We start from the raw sequence: 19555 nt of genomic DNA, 5'->3' as shown, positions 1-19555 counted from the left end.
ATTAGACAAAAATGCCTAATGATTTTTTAAAATTTTGTTGAAATCTTCTAAAATTATTATATAAAATTGGAGGTTATACTAGGCTCAAACATACACCAAATTGGCAATTTATACTATTTGGGCAATTTATTACGCAATTTGTCATATAATAAATTGTAATAAAAAATTGCCAATTTAAAAAAAATTGCGTAATAAATTGTTTCAAACTGCAAATGCAACATTGTAAAGTGTGTTTATTGAGTATATTTAAACGTCAGCTAAGCACGGCTGAACTATATGGTTGGCTCATCTCATCAGCTGATTTTACGTCTTTCATTTCACTGGAGTAGGGATTGTCAAAAGAAGATGGCAAACTCAAAATGAAACCAAAACCTTTGTTATGGAAACGCATTTACAGTGGAAGCAGTAAGGAAGGCGGGGTACATTTAAAAAAAAATTGTGGTATTTTATTTTAGTTTGTTTTACTGTAGTTTATTTTATTTATTCGGTTTTATTTTAGTTTTCTTTCTTTTCTTTATTTTATTTATGTTAGGTTATTTCCTTTTAGTCTATTTTATTTCAATTAATTTGTTTTAGTTTAGGCAACTTTATTTTAATTTAATATTCATTTTTGTTTAATTTTACCATTACTTTCATTTGAACATATTCCCCCCCTGTTTCCCAGATATAACCATTTTCTTGCCTGATTTCAATAATTTATATTTTTATCAAAAAGTTTTTATGTTTATTTAGCAAAATTTCTCAAACGGTAAGAGCCTGTATGCACCTACAAATTCATTCTTCTCTAAAGTACCTATTCATCCATGATTTAAACTAACATTTACGTATGCTTATCTATGTAGTAGGCAGTGCGTCAATTGCGCAGCCCTATTTATACGGTTCACTAGATAACTTAATAACCAAGTTAACGTTTATAACGCACATAGTGTATAGTTTAAATTTTTTTGTAATATTGTTTTTTTGTATTCCTAGTAAATATATTACAATAGGCACGAGCCAAATTATGTGTCGTCGGTGGTTAAAAGTGTTGCCGTTTATACCTTTAATAACTCACAGCTAAAAGGGGAATTTATTATAAAATTAAAATAAACGAATTTATTGCTCTTTTGCGAAATAATGTTATATTTCTTCGCAAAATTACTTTAATTTATTTCGCCGCTCCCATATATTAATTTTTATCTATGAAAATAATGTAAAATTCTTACTTTGTACTGACATGTGATAAACAAGTCAGCATATACAGTATGACGTCACAGTGCGAATTCGGGCCAGAAACGGGTAAAACACCACTCTTATGTAGCAACTGCAACACAGTTGCTGCAAATTTGGCTGCGTGACTGCGCGAACAATTTTTCGGCAGAATATGATAGGGGGTTTCAAATAGCAAATAAAAATGTCCATAAGCTGTGACAACTCGGCAATTTAGGATATGAGAAAATTATTTGCAATAATTTATATGAATAATGGATGGAAATTTTTAGATTATATTGCTAATATGTTAGTGGACATTTACTAGGCAATATCTGTGCATGTTTATTTGCATTTTTTACTACCATATTAGTACTTTCATACGGGATTATAAATAGTTTGGTATTATTTCAAAGGAAAAGTTCGGGGTTATGAAAGTAGTTATGCTCGTCATAATGAATACCCCCAATATGCATCGAAGTTCGAATTTATAAAATCGCAAAAATTTGTCTTTTGACGATTTTATCAAATGCCATGTTGCCATCAATTTGGACAACTTAAGAAGAAGAATTTATGAATGAAAAATCAAGAGGACGCTAGTTTTCAGGATTTTGTGATTTACATACAAAACATGAGCATACATATGTAAATATGTATGTGTGCTTGTGCGTATGGTTGGATGGTTGAAGTGAATTTTGTTTTCTTTGTCAACATGCGAATATAAAAATATTTCTTAGCTTACATATGAACATAGATTTGTACATATGCTTGTGCGTAAGAATAATTTTTGTTGGAAGTGGTTGATTGAAACAGTTTGTCTTTTATTTGAACATGTGAATGTACAAACATTTGTTAGCTTATGCATGGATATATTGGTATCAATGAAGTGGGTGGGAAATGGGGGTGTAGGCTGATCTTTAGTTTAGGAATATATGTGTGTACATATATACCAATCTAGGTTTGTTTATACCCACTCACCATTTAGGTGATTAAATTTTCAATTTCCCTACATATCAATATAATTTGATTACTCTTTCTGACAAAATTATGAGTGACCATACAATTGAACAAAAGAAATAATCAAATATGAATACTTTAGATGATCAAACACTGAATATATTTTTTCAACCACATTTTGGAATCATATTTGAATCAAATGTGTTTACTTTAGGGGATCAAAAATTTATAATAATTTTTAATTCAGCTTTCTGAATCTTTTTTGACTATATTTGTTGACTGAATAATGTATTTTATACTTGTCAAAATATTTCTTTACATCGGAGCTGCTCAACCCCTATACACTTGTAGCACCCCTGCAAAAATCGCGAGTACTCCATGCATGCATGTATGGAGTACTCGCTATGGACCAACCGAGTGCTCCAAAATTAAACACAATTCATACAAAAAATATGGTCCAATTAACATTGCGATGTCCTAGGACTGGACCATATACTCCAGCTCCGCATTACATCAGAGTAGTCCATGGAGTACCCACAGTACAATAAACATCGTATAGTGATTACAATCGTTAAAAACGAGCAATGATCGGCTTACAACATGCTTGTGTAGAAACATGAGTTGGTCCATTGCTGCATTACAGTGGAGTATAATGGTAAGTACTCCAGTGGACCACATGATCTAACGATTTTTGCAGGGACTTTTGTTTTTCCTGAATCATAGGCACAGATTCAAATTCACACTTTGAATATAAAAAAAAAAAACAAGTAAGGACAGGACTGTCTTCGGCTGTTCCGAAGACTTCAACCTTCCAACCATCATAATTTATCTACAAAAAATCAGAGAATTAAATTTGCAATATACTTGCTCTGATCAGAGAATTTTTTGGTAACAGACGAACAGAGAAAATCGTTAAGAGAATTTTCTGTTACGTCTTGCACCCTGTTAAGTTAACATGAATTTGGGGAATAGTGGTGAAGTGCAAGACGTGTCACATGCAAATGGATCGTAAGCAGTGGATGCCAAAAAAACGCCTTCTCATTGTGTTTAAATTCTCTGATCTGATACAATGCTCAACATCTGATCAACAGGCACATGTCTTTTGTGTATTGTTGGTCTTATTTACATATTTAAGGGTTGATTCAGAGAATTTAAACACAATGAGAAGGCGTTTTTTTGGCATCCACTGCTTACGATCCATTTGCATGTGACACGTCTTGCACTTCACCACTATTCCCCAAATTCATGTTAACTTAACAGGGTGCAAGACGTAACAGAAAATTCTCTTAACGATTTTCTCTGTTCGTCTGTTACCAAAAAATTCTCTGATCAGAGCAAGTATATTGCAAATTTAATTCTCTGATTTTTTGTAGATAAATTATGATGGTTGGAAGGTTGAAGTCTTCGGAACAGCCGAAGACAGTCCTGTCCTTACTTGTTTTTTTTTTTATATTCAAAGTGTGAATTTGAATCTGTGCCTATGATTCAGGAAAAACAAAAGTCCCTGCAAAAATCGTTGGATCATGTGGTCCACTGGAGTACTTACCATTATACTCCACTGTAATGCAGCAATGGACCAACTCATGTTTCTACACAAGCATGTTGTAAGCCGATCATTGCTCGTTTTTAACGATTGTAATCACTATACGATGTTTATTGGACTGTGGGTACTCCATGGACTACTCTGATGTAATGCGGAGCTGGAGTATATGGTCCAGTCCTAGGACATCGCAATGTTAATTGGACCATATTTTTTGTATGAATTGTGTTTAATTTTGGAGCACTCGGTTGGTCCATAGCGAGTACTCCATACATGCATGCATGGAGTACTCGCGATTTTTGCAGGGGTGCTACAAGTGTATAGGGGTTGAGCAGCTCCGATGTAAAGAAATATTTTGACAAGTATAAAATACATTATTCAGTCAACAAATATAGTCAAAAAAGATTCAGAAAGCTGAATTAAAAATTATTATAAATTTTTGATCCCCTAAAGTAAACACATTTGATTCAAATATGATTCCAAAATGTGGTTGAAAAAATATATTCAGTGTTTGATCATCTAAAGTATTCATATTTGATTATTTCTTTTGTTCAATTGTATGGTCACTCATTATTTTGTCAGAAAGAGTAATCAAATTATATTGATATGTAGGGAAATTGAAAATTTAATCACCTAAATGGTGAGTGGGTATAAACAAACCTAGATTGGTATATATGTACACACATATATTCCTAAACTAAAGATCAGCCTACACCCCCATTTCCCACCCACTTCATTGATACCAATATATCCATGCATAAGCTAACAAATGTTTGTACATTCACATGTTCAAATAAAAGACAAACTGTTTCAATCAACCACTTCCAACAAAAATTATTCTTACGCACAAGCATATGTACAAATCTATGTTCATATGTAAGCTAAGAAATATTTTTATATTCGCATGTTGACAAAGAAAACAAAATTCACTTCAACCATCCAACCATACGCATGTTTTGTATGTAAATCACAAAATCCTGAAAACTAGCTTCCTCTTGATTTTTCATTCATAAATTCTTCTTCTTAAGTTGTCCAAATTGATGGCAACATGGCATTTGATAAAATCGTCAAAAGACAAATTTTTGCGATTTTATAAATTCCAACTTCGATGCATATTGGGGGTATTCATTATGACGAGCATAACTGCTTTCATAACCCCGCACTTTTCCTTTGAAATAATACCAAACTATTTATAAGCCTGTATGAAAGTACTAATATGGCAGCAAAAAATGCAAATAAACATGCACAGATATTGCCTAGTAAATGTCCACTAATATATTAGCAATATAATCTAAAAATTTCCATCCATTGTTCATATAAATTATTGCAAATAATTTTCTCATATCCTGAATTGCCGAGTTGTCACAGCTTATGGACATTTTTATTTGCTATTGAAACCCCCTATCATATTCTGCCGAAAAATTGTTCGCGCAGTCACGCAGCCAAATTTGCAGCAACTGTGTTGCAGTTGTAACATAAGAGTGATGTTTTACCCGTTTCTGGCCCGAATTCGCACTGTGACGTCATACTGTATATGCTGACTTGTTTATCACATGTCAGTACAAAGTAAGAATTTTACATTATTTTCATAGATAAAAATTAATATATGGGAGCGGCGAAATAAATTAAAATAATTTTGCGAAGAAATATAACATTATTTCGCAAAAGAGCAATAAATTCGTTTATTTTAATTTTATAATAAATTCCCCTTTAGCTGTGAGTTGTTAAAGGTATAAACGGCAACACTTTTAACCACCGACGACACATAATTTGGCTCGTGCCTATTGTATTTCGTTGGCTAATTGCTACGAGCATTGATATTTACATATACATGGCCGTATACGCGGATTGCCATAATTGATTTGGTCGCTACATAACGCGGAAAGCGACAAGTTGTTTTATTAATAACTTAAGACACTGCCACAGCATCAAAGCGACCAAGCTTTTTATACATGTCTGCCTTTAATTGGAGTATTATTGAATATGTATATATGTATGTACATTTGTACTTTTTTGCTTTGGTTTGTATTTTCATACATATATATTCAATGATACAATCTGATACAATTTGTGTTTAAATTCTCTGGCCTAATGAAGTCAAAAGCACAATGCAACTCTGTTGGCAGCGTTCCGCTTCCGTTTCCGTTTCTTAGTTTTCAAAGCAAATGTCATTGTCTGCATGGCGGAACGATACAAGGTGGCCGCATCGAACAGCTGATTATAACCTTTTTTATTTGATTTGATACATCAACTACCGGCGCAGTACGATTTTGACATTTGTCCATCGAATTTACAAGTACATGGAATTTTTTTTGTTTGTAGGTATGTCACCATGCTCCCACCTTGTATCGTTCCGCCATGATTGTCTGTCTCATCCTTCATACTAATCGAGCAGTTACTTCTGTGTGAAAGCAAAAAATTTACGATTTCATTAGCAGGTGAAATGAGATCATTAAATTTCTGTGTGAAAACAGTATTAGGTAACGGGTAACCTGTCTTGTAGGGCTTAGCCAAAGAGGAAAATGACGTAAAAATTGCTCATAAAAAACAGCTCAACTAATGTTTACATTCGCAATACACCACCTTCTAAATTCCATCATGAGAGGGTATTATGTAGTGATGCCAGACATGCGTCCAAATGCCAAAAACAAGTAAAACGCATAAATTGAAATTTTTAGAGTTAGCAGCTTTTCATAATTTTGTTGGAGTTTGTGATTCTGGACAATAAACACATACGTTTCTTTTACCACCATATGCAGAAATCGTCTCCCCCTCCACCATTATCAAAAAATCGGTTTAAGTGAAACGCGGAGCTTTTACTTATGCTCAAGTTCTAGTGTTAATGAACTGAACTTTGCTCATCTTAAACATGTAGACCATCGGCTCTTTGTAAAGTATCGGGGAAAAGTATCGAGACTTTACTCCGTACATGGAAAAAAGCATCGAGTACGAAACACTCAGGTATTTTTTGGAAAAGTTTCGATACTACTTACTCAGTACTCGTATCGTTCATATCAATGTAGCGTTACGCATAATAAGAAATGCCAGTTTTATTTAATAATTAATACTTTATTTTAAAAAATCAAAAAATTTTGTTGTCTACAAAAATATAGAGAATAGCCTTCTCAGAAAGATTTTTTTTAGTGGACAGTAAATTTTTCCACATAATTTCTGGTAATAGTCTAGTTGAGGGGTCGACTGCTAATACGCTACCAAAAATATCGAGAGAGGTGTCAAAAGACGCGTCTTGACATCAGTATTAATAATCCGAAGGCGGAAAATAAAAATATTAACGCGTTCAAAAGATATTAACGAAACACCGAAAAAAGACCCGCGGGTACCTCCGAAACCGGGGGTCGGATCCATAGTATTTTTGCGCAGAACACCTTTCGGCGTTGGCGGCCTTCGGCCGCGCTTATAAAAAATAATCCTGGGCTACGCCATGCCACGTCCGGGTGTGTGGTTTAACCGTGGCTACCGCCACGGTGATGCACAATTTTTTTGGTGGGTACAAACACAACAACAACCACATGGAAATCGCCAACTTCAACTGCAAATATCTCCAGACAGAGATAAAATTTTTTTTTCCGCCTTCAGATTATTGTTCTCGAGGTTAATACGCGTCTTTTGACACCTCTCTCGATATTTTTGGTAGCGTATTAGCAGTCGACCCCTCAACTAGACTATTACCTAATTTCTTAGTCATATATCGTATGATAATATAAACTAATGAATAAAAATCTGATTTTACATATATTCTTGTCTTATTCAAAAAAAATGGACGGAATGTCAATGTGTAAGACACTTTCATATCAAAGTACATATAATACGCTTAAAAACTATTGGGATTGCGTTTATAACAATTTTTAAAAAATGTGCTTCTTTTATGACAGCGTTACATATAGACCACTGAGTGAAAGATTGCCCTATGGTGCATGTCTTGGCTACCGGTTTCAATACGACCTTTTATACCAAACCACACCATTTCTGAACTATCTATTGCTACAATATTAATATAGGTCGTTTTCGAAGTAATGTTATACTAAAGAAATAGTTTTATTCATAGATAGGACGTTTTGAACTGGCAGCAAAGACTTAGTAATAAATCAGTAATTATATACAGTAATTATATAATTAATTATAGTAGCTGTATCAGGGCCATTCGAAACTTTATCGCTATTGGTTTCTGCGCCTACAATACGAAAAAGATCGCAATTTAAACATTTTGTACGTATTAACTTTATACTTAAACTATGTTGTGTTTGGAATATTTTTGTGTGTAACATAAAACGGCTCTTTACATATATCAAATCGATAGTCTTAGCAATACGCTACCCAGCAAAGTAAGTAGTGGTACTGATACAACTAACTGACTTGCGCCAGCATAACAATCGGTAATACGACGTGCACGCATAAAATTGCTGCCCAAATATATATCATAACGTCTTTGATTTGGTGGTATGATACGAAGCTGACGTGTGGCATCTTGAAAGATCAAATCATAATAGCCCATTGGTGATGAAAACATACTAAAACTGAAATCATCCGTATTTTTCCGTCCATACAATTGTTGCGCATAGGTCAGCAGATTAATGTAGGAGTTCACTTGAGTTTCATTGTAGTTCTCGCCGCCACGTGTTACAATTGCATTCGCCTTTACTTTGCCCAAATTACATTTTTTGTAATCGTGTAACTCGGCGCGGGTGCCTAAAAAGAAAATATTCATTGTACGTTTTTTATAAACATGTTGTTGTTGTTGTAGCAATGCTCGCCCCACCTAATAGCCGCGACCGATCACAAATTGTCATCAATATCCTCTAACGGGAGTCCGAGGAAACTTGCCGTTTCAACAGGGGTGGACCATAAGGAAAGGGGTGTTAGAGGCGTTGGTTCCACATTACAATTGAAGAGATGGTTGGTGTCATGTGGGGACACGTTGCAAGCGGGGCATACATTTTGTATGTCGGGGTTGATTCTGGATAGGTAAGAGTTTAACCTGTTACAGTATCCAGAACGAAGTTGAGCAAGAGTGACACGCGTTTCTCTGGGGAGTATGCGTTCCTCGTCCGCAAGTTTTGGATAATTTTCGTTAAGCACTGGATTCACCGGGCAATTCCCGGCATAAAGGTCCAACGCCTGTTTATGGAGTTCACCAAGGACCTGCTTGGGTTTTTTCACTTCATACGGCTGGGTTCTCAGGTGCCGTATTTCCTCAAAATGCTTACGGAGATGACTCCTTAAGCCCCTAGGCGGTGCTGGTTCATCAACAGGAACTGTTTGGTCAGCATCTCATTTCTCTCCCTGATGGGGAGTATTCTCGCCTCATTATGCAGATGGTGTTCTGGGGACATAAGAAGACAGCCCGTGGCGATTCTGAGAGCAGTATTTTGGCAGGCCTGTAGTTTCTTCCAGTGGGTGATTTTTAGGCTTGGCGACCATATGGGTGACGCGTAGCACGTAATCGGCTGGCTAATTGCTTTGTATGTAGTCATGAGCGTTTCTTTATCTTTTCCCCAAGTACTGCCAGCGAGGGATTTGAGGATTTTTTTACGGCTCTGAATTCTCGGAACAATTGCGGCTGCGTGCTCACCAAAATTTAGACCCTGATCAAACGTCACACCCAAGATTTTGGGGTGTAGGACAGTCGGTAGCGTAGTGCCATCGACGTGGATGTTCAAAATGGTCGACATTTGGGGCGTCCATGTTGTAAATAAGGTGGCGGAAGATTTAGTCGGTGATAATGCCAGGTTTCGCAAGCCGAAAAAACTGGAGAGATCAGGGAGGTAGCCGTTTATTTTATTGCATAGCGCATCGATCTTTGGGCCTGGGCCTGTGGCCATTATTGTGCAGTCATCGGCGTAGGAAACGATTGTGACTCCTTCCGGTGGTGAAGGTAGCTTAGATATGTAGAAATTAAACAAAAGTGGGGATAGTACACCACCCTGTGGCACCCCTTGTTTAATTCTCCTTGGTTTTGATGCTTCGTTTCTAAATTGCACCGATGCCTGCCGACCACCCAGATAATTTGCGGTCCACCTTTTAAGACATGGGGGAAGGGTAGACCCTTCCACGTCCTGCAGTAACGACCGTATCGAAAGCTTTTGATAGGTCTAGCGCTACGAGTACTGTTCTATGGTGGGGTATTGATTTAAACCGCCATTTATCTGGGTGCTAATGGCATTTAGCGCGGTGGTAGTGCTATGGAGTTTTCTGAAGCCATGCTGATGAGGGGCTAGCTGCAAATTTGCTTGGAAATAAGGGAGCAAAATGGCTTCAAGCGTCTTTGCCACTGGCGATAGGAGAGATATCGGACGATACGACTCACCTATGTTAGCTGGTTTCCCAGGCTTTAGTAGCGGGACCACCTGGGCCATTTTCCATTTCTCAGGTATGACAAAGGTGGAAAGAGACAGATTGAAGACATGCGCCAAATATTTGAAACCCTCTTTCCCTAGGATTTTAAGCATCGGCATGGCTATGCCGTCTGGGCCCACTGCTTTGGATGGTTTAGCACGACCAATGGCGTCCTCAACCTCTTTAGCGGTGATGGTGATTGGTGACGCGCTGAATTTGTGTTTATGTGCGTGTCTATTGGCTCTCCGTCTATCTTTGTCGACCGTAGGATGCATTATATATTGTCGGCAGAAAGCGCTCGCGCATTTTTTCGCGCCCGACAGCACTTTGTCGCCAAATGCGATGGAAACTTTGTCTTTGTGCTTAGTCGGATTCGATAGGGCCTTTACGGTGGACCAAAGTTTACCCACACCGGTAGAGAGGTTACAACCTCTTAGGTGCTCCTCCCATTTCGCCCGCTTGTGTTCATCCACAAGCAATCTGATGCGTTGGTTTATATCCCTTATTTGGGGGTAGCCTGGATCAAGCTGTCTTATAAGGTCACGTTCTCTCGCTGAGTTTGATGCCTCCGCTGGGAAGTGGGGCCGGATTTCGGGAATTCTCCCGGCAGGAATGAAATGTGCCGAGGCGGATTTAATGACCTTACGGAAGGCACGCTCCCCTTGGCGGGCATCAGTCGGGATAGGGAGGGCAGCAAAGCGGCTGTCTGTAAAGGATTTATATTCTTCCCACTTTCCTTTTTTGAAGTTTATGAAAGTGCGTTTTTCAGTGACGATGAAGTCGGCGGTACGCTCAAGCGAAATAAGTATGGGCAGGTGGTCGGGTGCCAATGTTACCATCGACTGCCAATTGACGCAGTTTACGAGTTCTGCGCTCACGATTGAGATATCTGGCGAGCTGTGACAGCTTCCTACCATACGTGTGGGGGCGTCTCCGTTTATTGTGCAGAACGTCGTTTCTTCTATTTGGTCCGCCACCATCTCACCCCTACTGTCCGCCCGCAAGTTTGAATGCCATAGATCTTGATGGGCATTGAAATCACCTAAGATAATGCGATTGTTGCCAGTGAGTAAGGGCCTGATATTAGGGCGGTATCCACTGGGGCAACAGGTGGCAGGAGGGATGTAGATGTTGATGATTTCTAGGTTTGCATCGCCTGACCGGACAGATAGGCCTTGACGTTCTAAGACATTGTCCCTGCTATTTGATGCCAGGATCAAATATATAATATTGCACAGAGTGGTGTATGATAAACGCGAGACCGGCTCCATTTCCGTTCTCGCGGTCTTTCCTGTGGACGTTATACCCAGAGCAGGTCTGCAATGCAGATCTTGCTGTGAGTTTAGTCTCTTGAATCGCAGCATTGCGGATGTTGTTCCGCTTCATGAAATCGACTATCTCCGTAATCTTCCCAGTTAGTCCATTACAGTTTAACTGCAGGATTCTGAAGTGCATAAGGGGAGACGTCGCCACTCTGGGGGTAAGTGACGGGTGACTACGCCTGGGTTGTGGAAGGCCAGGACGCAATTGCTGTTGTGGCCCTGGGACTGGGCGTCCTTGGGCAAGCATTGGGGTACCCGGATGATTTGGGTTTGCGACCTGGCAACATGGCGCGATGAAACCCGTCGGGGGGTTGCCGTCGCGGAGACCACAACATCTAGGAAAGTGGCACCACCCAAGGCAGGAGCTGCATTGGGCGTATGTCGCAAACCTATATATTCTGTGCTCGCAGACGGTGCAAACGGATGTAGGGACTAAGAGTCTGTTGACTACGGGACGCCCTTGGGCGTGAACAGCAAGGAGCCACAACAGATTTATAAAAGTTACGTGGTCGGGTTTTGGGATCAAGCCCAGAACAACCTGTCCGATGCAACCATCCCTTGCACGAGACACACTGAACAGAGTATGACCGTCCTAAAAGATTCTTTTCCGGCAGATGCAGCAAAACCATTTCTCAGGACCGGGGTCAGGAGACGGACCCGGATTGGATTCGATGCCTTCCCGGAGTAAGAGAATATGGAGCAGTCCCGCTGCAAGGAGCTGCTGGGAGGATGACAATTTGTGGGAGGGACGAAATTAGATGGGGTCACACTGAAATGACAGTCCTTGGTCGGGAAAAATCCCGAGTCGCTCCGGTACATAGAACCGACTGCCTTAGGAAGCGACAGGAACAGTAAACAGTTACTTACCATCAGTGCAGAGTAATTCAAAATCATCATTCAAGGTATTTCTAGCCCACCACTCCTTCCTTTTTCCACCCGTACTTTCCATTACAGTAGTGTGTTTCATAAATGCTACATGGCCGCCACCTTCCACAAGGCAACGAAATGCTCCCGTATGACCATAATAGTCTTCCGAAGCATCACGTCGACAATAACGATAGCTAGTGCCATGGCAAAGATCACACATGCTATCATAGGGTACACCCGTGTTATATTCATTACTAATTGCGCCTGGTACACACGATTTTGTAAAGTATTCGGCTGCAGCACGCACCGAATCACAACCGTACGGACGTATCCAACCGTTCGATATAAGGAATGCCATTGGGTAAGTCCAGCCAGCTGCTGTATTAATGCCAGTATGACATGTATATTTTCCTTTGAGGTAGGTTAGCTCGGTATCAGGATCTTCTTCTTTGGCAACTGCTACAACGTAATATTCAGGTTCACCCAAATTGTATACTTCAGCCATAAAAGGTATCAAGCCATAATTAAACCCACCAGTATATACATCGCCAGCATCGAATACAGCAATATCCGCTTTACCAGACTGTATCCATTGCATGCAGTTTATGTGTGAATGCATCTTTTTGCATATCAGTTCTGGCTTTAGGATTTGAGCTTTTAAAGCGACCTATAAAAGAGATTAAGCATCAATTACCAGAAAAATATAGTTATGGAAAATTTTTAAACACACCCTCATTTTAATGCATTTTTCCAGCTCCTGATCTGATGTTACACACAGAGTCATACTAGGCACTGGACACTCACGTATTCCATAAATATATTCCATTGTATTTTGTAAATATTTGCTAAAGGATTGATCATCTTCTGGTATTGCAGTTAGTGAATGGGTAGAGTCCTCAAATAAGAAAGCAATAAGATGAAGTTTAAAGTTTAATTTAAATTGTCGTTTAGTTCATAACTACTCACCTGAAATAACAGATTAGCCTTGCCATACCGTTGTGATTCAAATAAACGAAATTTTTCATATAAGACACTTTCGTTGACACCATCTGGACGACTTTGATCTGTAGAGAAACTCGAATCTAAGCGTTCATTACGTAGGCCACTATTACTACCATCAAATCTATCATACGGATTTCCATTGTATTGATTGGATGAGTCATATGGATTATTGGAACCATATGGATTATTACTATTAACACTGTAGGGGTTGCCATAAGGGTCATTGCCGTTGTAATTGTTATTGAAGTTGTTATTATCATTTCCATAATTAAAACGCAAGGTTTGATTTGCTTCTCGTAAAGCATCAGAATACAACTCCGTTATACGCCTTAAAAATTGTTGAAACTTTTTACGTTCATATGTATTGCGTGCAGAAGAGGTAACTACAGCATCGGATGGAATAATGCCCCAGTGACATTGACGATATTCGCTTACTGGCATGCGACGTCCATCACGACAGAGTAATTCGAAACGATCTGGTGATAAACTCTCTGAAAAGAAAGCACATTTTGGTTTCTGTTTATTCTGATAGTCAGACGCCTATTAAAGCCTTGATGGATTGAAAATTGATTTCCCGTGGAAAAGCAAAAATCACCTCGAAGCGAGCCTCCACTTGAAATTCCATCAAAATTCAACTATTTAAATCAGTTTGTAGTTATAACTAAGTAAGGAATACTAACTAGTCACCCTTATCGCGAGTTTTATTTTCACCCGAAAATATTCACAGTTTTTGTTCACCATATCGCAGAGGGTGGCGAAACGATTTTTCATGTTCGAAAAAGATTTCGCCTTATCGGTAACTCTTTGTTCGGGCGAAATGAACAGCGGGGAAACCAAAATTTGTTTCACTTATATTTTACAGGCGTACGAGAGGAAAACAAAATCACCCTTATCGCGAGTTTTATTTTCACCCGAAAATATTCACAGTTTTTGTTCACCCTATCGCAGAGGGTGGCGAAACAATTTTTCATGTTCGAAAAAGATTTCACCTTATCGGCAACTATTTGTTCGGGCGAAATGAACAGCCGGAAAACCAAAATTTGTTCACTTATATTTTACAGGCGAACGAGAGGAAAACAAAATGTAATTAATTTTTTGTTTTGAAATTTGATACTCTTATAATTATATGTACTTCTATTATTAGAAATAAGTCAATAAATAATGCACAATCGGAAGCTGAGTTGAAAAAAGTGAAATTCCTCTATTGCTAAGTATGTAAATTCTATTTTTTATGACAACGTATCCAAACGGTTCCAAAATGTTGATCACCTCATTGAAACAAGATTACCTAAGACCCACTTCATCTTTCCATTTCCTTTTCAACGCTTTTTCCCTATGCGAAAAAAATGAAGATATTTACCCAACTTTACAATTGGTGGAACTCCAAATGTTTGGTTCAATGGTGGCAAGGAGTTGGTAAGAATAACTAGCAAATATTAGAATGCCAGCTTGTTTAGCCTGTAATATTGGCGAAAGCTAATTGAAAAAAATTAAATTGTTATTCAAAAGTGCTGAATATAGTAATTTTTAGCTTACAGTGAATCATTTAGCTAAAGGGTTAGAACTGTCCCTTAATTGCCTCCGAATCGCTTTCACGTATATATTGCCTCGCGCTCAATCAATACCAACCTAAGTGCAATACTAAACATTATTTTATTAATTTTTTATTTATATTTTTGTTGTATTTTAAGGAAATATATGCTTGCTTACAAAATTTACACAATTGTAAGTAAATCATTTGTTCACTGCCAATTCGAAATAGAGCATCAGCTGTTTCGAAGTGAACTTTTGTTCGCCCGAAATTGCCGATAGGCGGAAAAGGTTCACCCGAACAAAAGAAGTGAAGGCGAACACTTTTCCGCGTGAACTTCGCGATAAGGGTGAATGTAATTAATTTTTTTTTTTTTTTTTTTTGAAATTTGATACTCTTTGATATGTACTTCTATTATTAGAAATAAATCAATAAATAATACACAATCGAAAGCTGAGCGGAAAAAAGTGAAATTCCTGTATTGCTAAGTATGTAAATTCTATTTTTCACAACCACCCTTATCGCGAGTTTTATTTTCACCCGAAAATATTCACAGTTCTTGTTCACCCTATCGCAGAGGGTGGCGAAACAATTTTTCATGTTCGAAAAAGATTTCACCTTATCGGCAACTATTTGTTCGGGCGAAATGAACAGCCGGAAAACCAAAATTTGTTCACTTATATTTTACAGGCGAACGAGAGGAAAACAAAATGTAATTAATTTTTGTTTTGAAATTTGATACTCTTATAATTATATGTACTTCTATTATTGGAAATAAGTCAATAACTAATGCACAATCGGAAGCTGAGTGGAAAAAAGTGAAATTCCTGTATTGCTAAGTATGTAAATTCTATTTTTAATGACAACGTATCAGTCGGCCAAGTTATTCATTGTGGACAAAGCAAAGGTTCCAAAATCTTGATCACCTCACTGAAACAAGATTACCTAAGACCCACTTCATCTTTCCTTTTCCTTTCCAACGCTTTTTCCCTATGCGAAAAAAACGAAGATATTTACCCAACTTTACAATTGGTGGGACTCCAAATTTTTGCTTCAATGGTGGCAAGGAGTTGGTAAGAATAACTAGCAAATATTAGAATGCCAGCTTGTTTAGCTTGTAATATTGGCGAAAGCTAATTGAAAAAAATTAACTTGTTATTCAAAAGTGCTGAAAATAGTAATTTTTAGCTTACAGTGAATCATTTAGCTCCAAAGGGTTAGAACTGTCCCTTAATTGCCTCCAAATCGCTTTCACATACATATTCGACTCGCGCTCAATCAATACCAGCCAAAGTGCAATACAAAACATTATTTTATTAATTTTTTATTTATATTTTTGTTGTATTTTAAGGAAATATATGCTTGGTTAAAAAATTTACACAACTGTTATTTGTTCACTGCCAATTCGAAATACAGCATCAGCTGTTTCGAAGTGAACTTTTGTTCGCCCGAAATTGCCGATAGGCGGAAAAAGTTCACCCGAACAAAAGATGTGAAGGCGAACGCTTTTCCGCGTGAACTTCGCGATAAGGGTGAGTGTGTTTGGACATTTTCGTGCCTAAATTGAGTTACTTGGTGCGGTAAGAACGTTTGCCTTTTTAAGCGGTGTATTATTTTCACCTAGCCTATGATTGCTTCTATCAGCCTTATTTAGCAGTAGAGGACAACATCGGTGCATTGCTGGGGAATATTTTAAATATAACTTACTGAATTCCGCCGCCTGTAACATTTCCATAACTGTTGTATCACGTAAGAAAGCCACTTCACCAGCTTCTAAAAGACAACGAAAAGCGCCATCGTAGCCGTAGTACGGATCATTAGCAGAACATCTACCACCAGGAATTTTTCCTGTACAAAGAGTACATAGCCTGGAAAATTAATAAAGTTATTACAGCTCATTTTATTTTGAGTAATAAACTTACTTATCCGAATTATCGCCAATAGGATTGTATTTATTAATCAATGAGTAAACAGCGCAGGAGTTGTTAAAATAATTAGCAGCTGTTTTGACTTGATTATTACAGTCTACAACTTCCATACCGCCTTCATGTTGTAACTAATTCCAACCAGAATTCAAGTTTGTATTATTTTATAAACTTGAGCCTCTATAATACTTACCGTATAAATGGGAATAATCCATCCAGCCATGCTCCCCACCCAAGGGAAGCAGGCACGCTTATTACGCAATTCGCGTAAACTGTATACATCTTGTAGAGAATCCTTCTTAACAACTGCCACTGCATGATAGTTTGTTAGATTGCCAATAAATTGTTCTTGCATTATTGGCACTAAAGAGTTGTAACGACCCGCCGTGAATACATCACCAGCATCAAGCGTTGTTATATGCACTTTCTCGCGATCAATATGATGAATACATTCATCAGCGCTGTATGCCATATGGCAAGTTAGATTAAGAAATGCATCGTCAAATAAAGCACGATCGCGTTCAATGGCGACTGTTAGATTTTGGCATTTAAATTGTTCCTCCTTACTTTTGGTGCACCATATAATGTTTTTAATATGTTCTTTTTCATAATAATGTTGGGCATCTGTTAAAATGAGTGAAAAGTGGTTTGGTTATTTTAAAATTGGCGTCAAAAGTATTCGTGGCAGCATACGGCTCCAGACACCAGCTGGACCAAGCATTATAGGCAATAAAAACTTGTGAGCCACTCAATTCAACAAGATTCATGTGATTTAGTTATAAATTTCCAAAGAAACGCCCTAATTATTATTGCACATTGCATGCGTCATTTTGTATGCTGCTTCTTATTTTGGTGCATTTCGAATTCTAGCCCGTCGCAATTACTATAAACTCACCTATATATATTCCTTGGAGCAGGTACAGCAGAATGCAAAATGCACCTATTTTATGCATTCCTATTTAAAATATTATTTTAGTTTTATATGCAAATTTTTTTAACGAAATTAACAGAATGACACACCCAACAAATTGTAAATAAATTGTGACAGCGAATGACGGGAGAAAAGAATTTTAAGATTTGAAAACTAGCGTAGAGATGTGATTTTATTTCACTTGGTCTTGTAAGGTTCATGCACATTATGCGACGCGACATGTAGCGTTAGTCAAAATATGAAATAGCAAGTGCATATGATTTGTAGATTGTCTTGTATTTTAATTTAAATGTGCACAAATATATGGTATAAGCATATGAAAAATAGTTAAATAAATTTTCCATAACAAAATCGTGTGTTTTTATTTGTTAATCTAATGTGCAAAAAACAATATGTTAAAGAATATTTATGTAAATAAATATATACAAAAGTCATCCATTTTTTGCTCGGCGGAACCATACAGGTGATGGCTGGAAATCGGCTGATCAGTGCCTTTTTCATTTGATTTGATGCTTCATCTGTCGGCGGAATACGACTTTGACATTAGTCTGTCGAAATACAGAAACAAAGTATATGGAGTTTTTATTTTTGTATGTTGTCCTGCTGCCACCGTGATGATTGTATGTATTTACGAGCGAATGGATGAGAACATTCGGAATATTGTCTGCCGATCGCAGCCATTGAACTTTTGTGTTGGTATATTACGTATATTAGAGCGTTTCAAAAAATATGCAATTCGACTGAAAATTTTGCTGGGATTGATTGGATGCAATAAAAGGCTTTACATATGCGCATCTACAATGTTATTAATATATATACGAACTAAATTGGTATTTTTCTTAATTTGATAGAAATCATAAGATATAAATCCTTTGTTAAATTGTTGCTATCCAATCGAAAGTTATTACAATTTATACATAGAAAACATGAAACATGGTTCAATTATACAATTATACGGTTGGGTTATCTTATTAGCTGATTTTATTTTTTTCATTTCACTGGCATAGAAAGGTATTTTGTGTCTGTAGAGATGAGCCAACCATATAGTTGATCCATGATTTTTACATATAAAATTGCATGCCCTGAAAAAAAAACTAACTAAATTTTTTTCATTGGATCACTCCTTCAAAAGTTATTCGAGTAAAAAATTGTAAAATCCAATGTATAGGTAACTGTTAAATAATGCTTATAGAAAATTTTATGAGCTTTAATACTGGCATCTCTTTTTTGTTTTTGTTTTGCTCGAAGTAAAAATCCACATATTTAACTATTTTTCCAAACAGTCTAATTTATAGATTTATTCATAGCGCGAGTCGATGGACAAAATCGTTTTTACGATTGATTTCATATTAAGTACACCAATTTCATTCATAAATTCATCATAAAAATGGAAGAAGAAGAGATTGTTGATACAAACTTCAGCAAAAATAGAAGAAAATAAGCAAAATTGGTATGTTTATTTGGAAATTTGGCAACATGGCATGTCGGCTCGGCATCAATAAGCTCTATATGGCACCTGCCAACACAGCCGTTTGATCCAGGCAAGTATTAGAAGGCCCTAGACCAAATCCACACAGAATCGGCAAACGCTTTTGCCGATTTTTTAAAATGTTATGAAACACCATATTCAAAAATATTCACTTTGGAGTACCAAGGGAGGTCTAGTTCTTATCCACGTGACTCTGCCAACTCAGTGGAGATCCCCTCCTTCCTCTGTTCTGCCTTCATCAATTTGCACAACTTGACCTGGCCACCGAAGCCTTTGGGTCTTTATTGACGGTACTATCTTCATATATATATTCGCATATATGCGAAAAGCTCATACACGCGATATTGAGCAGGCTGATGCAGTAGTAATTGGTGCAGTTTAGGACTCGTATTTCTAGTGGATAGGGGAGAGTACACGCAAACTCGTGGAGAGATGGTCAAGTCCTGGAC

General features: G+C 37.5%; 1 protein-coding gene and 1 long non-coding RNA gene across 2 annotated transcripts; one reads left to right on the top strand and one right to left on the bottom strand.

Moving 5' to 3' along the window:
- Nucleotides 1-6074: 6074 nt before the first annotated feature.
- Nucleotides 6075-6952, top strand: LOC137253352 (uncharacterized). The gene is made up of 2 exons (XR_010953780.1): nucleotides 6075-6123; nucleotides 6189-6952. It is a non-coding gene; the product is annotated as an uncharacterized lncRNA (long non-coding RNA).
- On the bottom strand, nucleotides 6734-17744 carry Tsf2 (transferrin 2). The gene is made up of 8 exons (XM_067790106.1): nucleotides 17582-17744; nucleotides 16880-17310; nucleotides 16684-16817; nucleotides 16469-16629; nucleotides 13195-13721; nucleotides 12959-13123; nucleotides 12229-12895; nucleotides 6734-8392 (listed from the first exon to the last, which is right to left on the bottom strand). The coding sequence occupies exons 1-8, from the start codon at nucleotides 17637-17639 to the stop codon at nucleotides 7992-7994; spliced, it is 2544 nt and encodes an 847-aa protein (XP_067646207.1). The 5' UTR covers nucleotides 17640-17744; the 3' UTR covers nucleotides 6734-7991.
- Between the last annotated feature and the right edge of the window lie 1811 nt (nucleotides 17745-19555).

The sequence above is a fragment of the Eurosta solidaginis genome, chromosome 5 (genome assembly GCF_040869045.1).
Source record: "Eurosta solidaginis isolate ZX-2024a chromosome 5, ASM4086904v1, whole genome shotgun sequence".
Classification (NCBI taxonomy): domain Eukaryota; kingdom Metazoa; phylum Arthropoda; class Insecta; order Diptera; family Tephritidae; genus Eurosta; species Eurosta solidaginis.
Note: the sequence above shows the minus strand (reverse complement) of the source record. Positions and strands in the feature narration are given on the sequence as shown.